Consider the following 4,155-nt stretch of genomic DNA (forward strand, 5'->3'; position numbering starts at 1 on the left):
CCCTACAAACAAAAAAACCACACACACACACACACACACACACACACAAAAAAAACCCCTACCCATGTTCAAGTAAGTGTTCTGATGAATGGATCCAGACTCTGCATCAGTTCCACTAAGACTTCATCTTCTCCTGACTGATCGTGCTGGGGACTCTCCCTTTCTCCAGCACTCAGGACGCTGAGCTACCACCATCACCTGGGAACCCCGACCAGTTCAAGCTTCATGGAGTGCTGAGATCCCTCCCTCCCTCTCTCTCTGTTTTCTTTTCTACGTCAGGTATAACTTTTTAACCCTGACTTGTTTGATCAGGTATAGTTTTCTATATATGATTTCTGTAATCTTTTATAATGTAACAGTTGTGATTGTTTAGGCTCTCCTTGTGTGGTTATCACTATTATTCAATAAATAACTTTTATGGTTAAGCTGGTTGCTTCCCTCACTATCTATCTGAACTTTACTCTTCTGTTTTTCTGGCTTCCCATTTACTCTGCAGCAACGCTTCTCTTACCTAAGCTAAAGATCCCTGTAGTGCCCAAAAATCCTGTGGGGTTTGCTCATCAAGAGGGATACTACCAGAACAATTGTAATGTGGAAGTGGGGATAGGGACTTGCTGAACCTGTGACGGACGAGGGTGGCAGCGCTGCTCGACCCAGACTACTGAGTCTAGGGGCATATAAGGGTGGCTGCTTGGAAGTGCAAATTACCAGAGCAAGTCTGGGTGGACCAGGTCAATGTGTGTGTGCACGCACGCGTGTTCAGCTGGTTCTGGGGCTGGAGGAACCCAGCCCTGGGGAACCCAGGTCCTGCAGGATAGCTCCATTGGGAGGGGACTTGCAGAAGGGAGAAGTAGGGCTCGATATGAAGACACAAGTGACACAAGCAGTACATTGATAGAATTACAGAAACACCCCTCCTGCCCCCCCCCCACAGAAAAGTAACTCTAATAAATGAACATACCCCAAAGTAATGGGCAAATCTGATAACAGGTGGCAAGAAACCATGGCGAGAGAGGGGAGAGAAGAAGAAGGAATTAGGTGGAAGAAACCCCTAAACTTTTATACTAGCAGTTAGGGATGTAGCAGACCCTTTTCAAGTGCCTGATAATGAGAAAGATTTTAAAAAGGGACCTGCTTCCTCCCATGTGGGTGCCCTAACCACTGCAATATGGGATTCCTGATATGTGTCTCAATCTCTCCTAACAGAGACTTAATTCCTTTGTGCATCTTGGCCCAGCTGGGGATCATACTCATTATTAGTTATTATTAGAGGAGACAGAGACATTAATAGTGATGAATCCTATAAGATACTACAGATATTAAATAGGGTTTTCAACAAAATACTCTAGAAGAACTACAGACTGCAATAGACAAAGATGTTCTTTTCATGGAACTGGCCAGATCCTCAAGTGGTATGAATTAGCCATAGCTCCATTGCAGTCAGCGGGTCAGATTGAAAGAAATATTGGCCTAGAGAGAGAGAGAGCGTGCGCATGAATGGCTCTAGATCCTGGTGCTTCTAGCACTCACCCAAGATGGAGACCCAGGTGTGACGGGTTGGATCACAGAAACCCCCTTGGGGCTGTCAACTGATGTGCCAAGACTACTTCTGCCCCTGCTCTCCTGCCCTGGGAGCTTGGGACTTCAGTCTCCTGCCTGGTTTGAGCCAGACCCGCTAGCCTGCTGCAAACCCAGAACCAGGTCTGAGCCACGTCCCCCAACAGCTGCAGCCTTGAACTGAAAGCAGCTTAAGAAGTGTTTCTGTCTTCAACACTCAGATGCCCAACTCCCAATGGGGTCCAAACCCCAAATAAAACCGTTTTACACAAAACATAAACATAAAGCTTTATACAGGGTAAATTCATAAATTGTTCGCCCTCTAACACACTGATAGAAAGATATGCACAGCTGTTTGCCCCCCGGTATAAATACCTACTCTGGTTTAATAAGTAAAAAGTGATTTTATTAAATACAGAAAGTAGGATTTAAGAGGTTCCAAGTAAAATAAAATAAAAACCTGCAAGTCTATGCCTAATACAGTAAGAAAACTGAATACAGATAATACCTCACCCTCAGAGGAGTTCCAGTAAGCTTCCTTTTACAGACTAGTCTCCTTCTAGTCTGGGTCCAGCAATCACTCACGCCCTTGTAGTTACTGTCCTTTGTTCCAGATTCTTTCAGGTATCCTTGGGGGTGGAGAGGCTCTCTTTTGAGCTAGCTGAAGACAAAATGGAGGGGTCTCCCAGGGGTTTAAATAGACTCTCTCTTCTGGGTGGATACCCCTCCCTCCCCCGTGTAGAATTCCAGCTACAAGATGGAATTTTGGAGTCACATGGGCAAGTCACATGTCCAAGCATGACTCAGAACTTACAGGTAGCAGCCATGTTTCACACACTACATTGAACGTCCTCATGTAGACTTATGTGGATTGGAGCCTTCCAAGATACATTTTCTGTTAAGTGCTTCTTGATTGAGCACTTAACTTGCAAATTCCTTTCTAAAGAAGCTGACCAAATGCCTTACTAAGGCTATTTGAAAACCAAACATGTATACAGCCAGTATTCCTAACTTCAAATACAACAATAACACATGCATACAAATAGGATGAATATATTCAGTAGATCATAACCTTCACATAGATATGTTACATGGCATAGGTAGCATAAAACATATTCTAGTTATGTCATATACATTCATAAGCATATTTCCATAAAGTCTTATGGGGTGCAACATCACAACAGGATCCCATCCCCTTTGCTCCAGAGTCTCTTCTACCCAATGGGGATATGGCCTGCTGAGTTCAATGGAGCCACAGCTGAGGCTCTGGCGCAAAATGTCATATACCTGAGCTGAGAATCTCCCAAACACAAGTTACCCACAGTTCTATGCTCATTTAAAAAAAAAATAACATTGACACTACTTGAGAAATTTGATTTTCCCCAACATTTTCCCTACAGCTGTTTTCACCTCCTTATTTTTCAGGCTGTAGACGATGGGATTTAACATGGGGGTCAAGATGCTGTACTGGAAGGACAACATTTCATCCAGCACCACAGAGGAGACTGAGCTGGGTTTTGTGTACTGGACAAAAGCTGTCAAGTACAACAAACCAACCACAATAAGGTGGGAGCTGCAGGTGGAGAAGGCTTTACGCCTGCCCTCCGCAGAGCGTATCCTCAGGATAGTGGAGATTATGTGAATGTAGGAGATCAGGGTGAAGAGAAAGGAGCTTGATCCAAATATTGCAATAGAAGTAAGAAGCACCACTTGATTGGTGAAGGTCTCAGTGCAGGACAGATGTAATAGAGGAGGGAGCTCACAGCTGAAATGATGGATTTGGTTGTACTCACAGAAATGCAACTTCAGAGTAAAAACAGTGTTAAGAAGGGCATAAAAGAAGCCCGTGGTCCATGTCCCACTCACCAGCAGGACACAGATTCCTTTGCTCATTCTCTCCATGTAACGCAATGGGTCAGAGATGGCAGCGTAGCGGTCATAAGCCATGGCTGAGAGAATGAAAACTTCAGCACCAGCTGAGAGGAGGATAAAGAACATCTGAGTAATGCACCCATTGATAGAAATAGTTTTGTGGTCTGCGAGTAAGTTAATCAGCATATTAGGCACCGTGACCGAGGAATAGCAGATATCAACAAAGGATAAATGGAAGAGGAAGAAGTACATAGGGGTGTGAAGGTGAGAATCAGTTCTTATCACCAACATGATTACTATGTTACCACCCAGAGTTATTAGGTAAATAACTAAAAACACCAGGAAGAGGAAAATCTGCATCTGTGGGTCACTGGAAAGTCCCAGGAGGATAAATTCAGTCACCGTGGTTTGATTTTTCATTTATTCAGGAAATCTGTGACCTGGAAGACTACGAAAAAAATGAAATTAACACTTATCATAAAAATAAACTGAAAGAGTATGTGGAGATCATCTGTTCCAAAGGATGAATGTAAAGAGTGTCCTATTCCATTCTGTAAAATATGTGTTTTAAGTAGACTAAATTTAGAGAGAGAGAGAGAGAGATGTCAGATGGTATTTGTGTGTTTTAAATAGACAAAATAGGCTGGCTACACAAAAGGCCTTGGGCACCTGCCACTTTAGATGCCTAAATCCCAGAATCAGGTCCTACTGGTATTCACAAATACC

At 43.5% G+C, this 4,155-nt stretch overlaps 1 protein-coding gene across 1 annotated transcript; it reads right to left on the minus strand.

Annotated features, from left to right (window-relative positions):
* Nucleotides 1-2,916: 2,916 nt before the first annotated feature.
* LOC135887930 (olfactory receptor 5V1-like) lies at nucleotides 2,917-3,849 on the minus strand. Its single transcript, XM_065415731.1, has one exon. It carries the CDS (start codon nucleotides 3,847-3,849, stop codon nucleotides 2,917-2,919), a length of 933 nt encoding a protein of 310 aa, XP_065271803.1.
* Nucleotides 3,850-4,155: the final 306 nt, after the last annotated feature.

The sequence above is a fragment of the Emys orbicularis genome, chromosome 13 (assembly GCF_028017835.1).
Source record: "Emys orbicularis isolate rEmyOrb1 chromosome 13, rEmyOrb1.hap1, whole genome shotgun sequence".
NCBI classification, from domain to species: domain Eukaryota; kingdom Metazoa; phylum Chordata; order Testudines; family Emydidae; genus Emys; species Emys orbicularis.

Excerpts from the sequence above, each read along its gene's own strand:
- LOC135887930 (XM_065415731.1), bottom strand. The coding sequence starts at position 3,849 with ATGAAAAATCAAACCACGGTGACTGAATTTATCCTCCTGGGACTTTCC.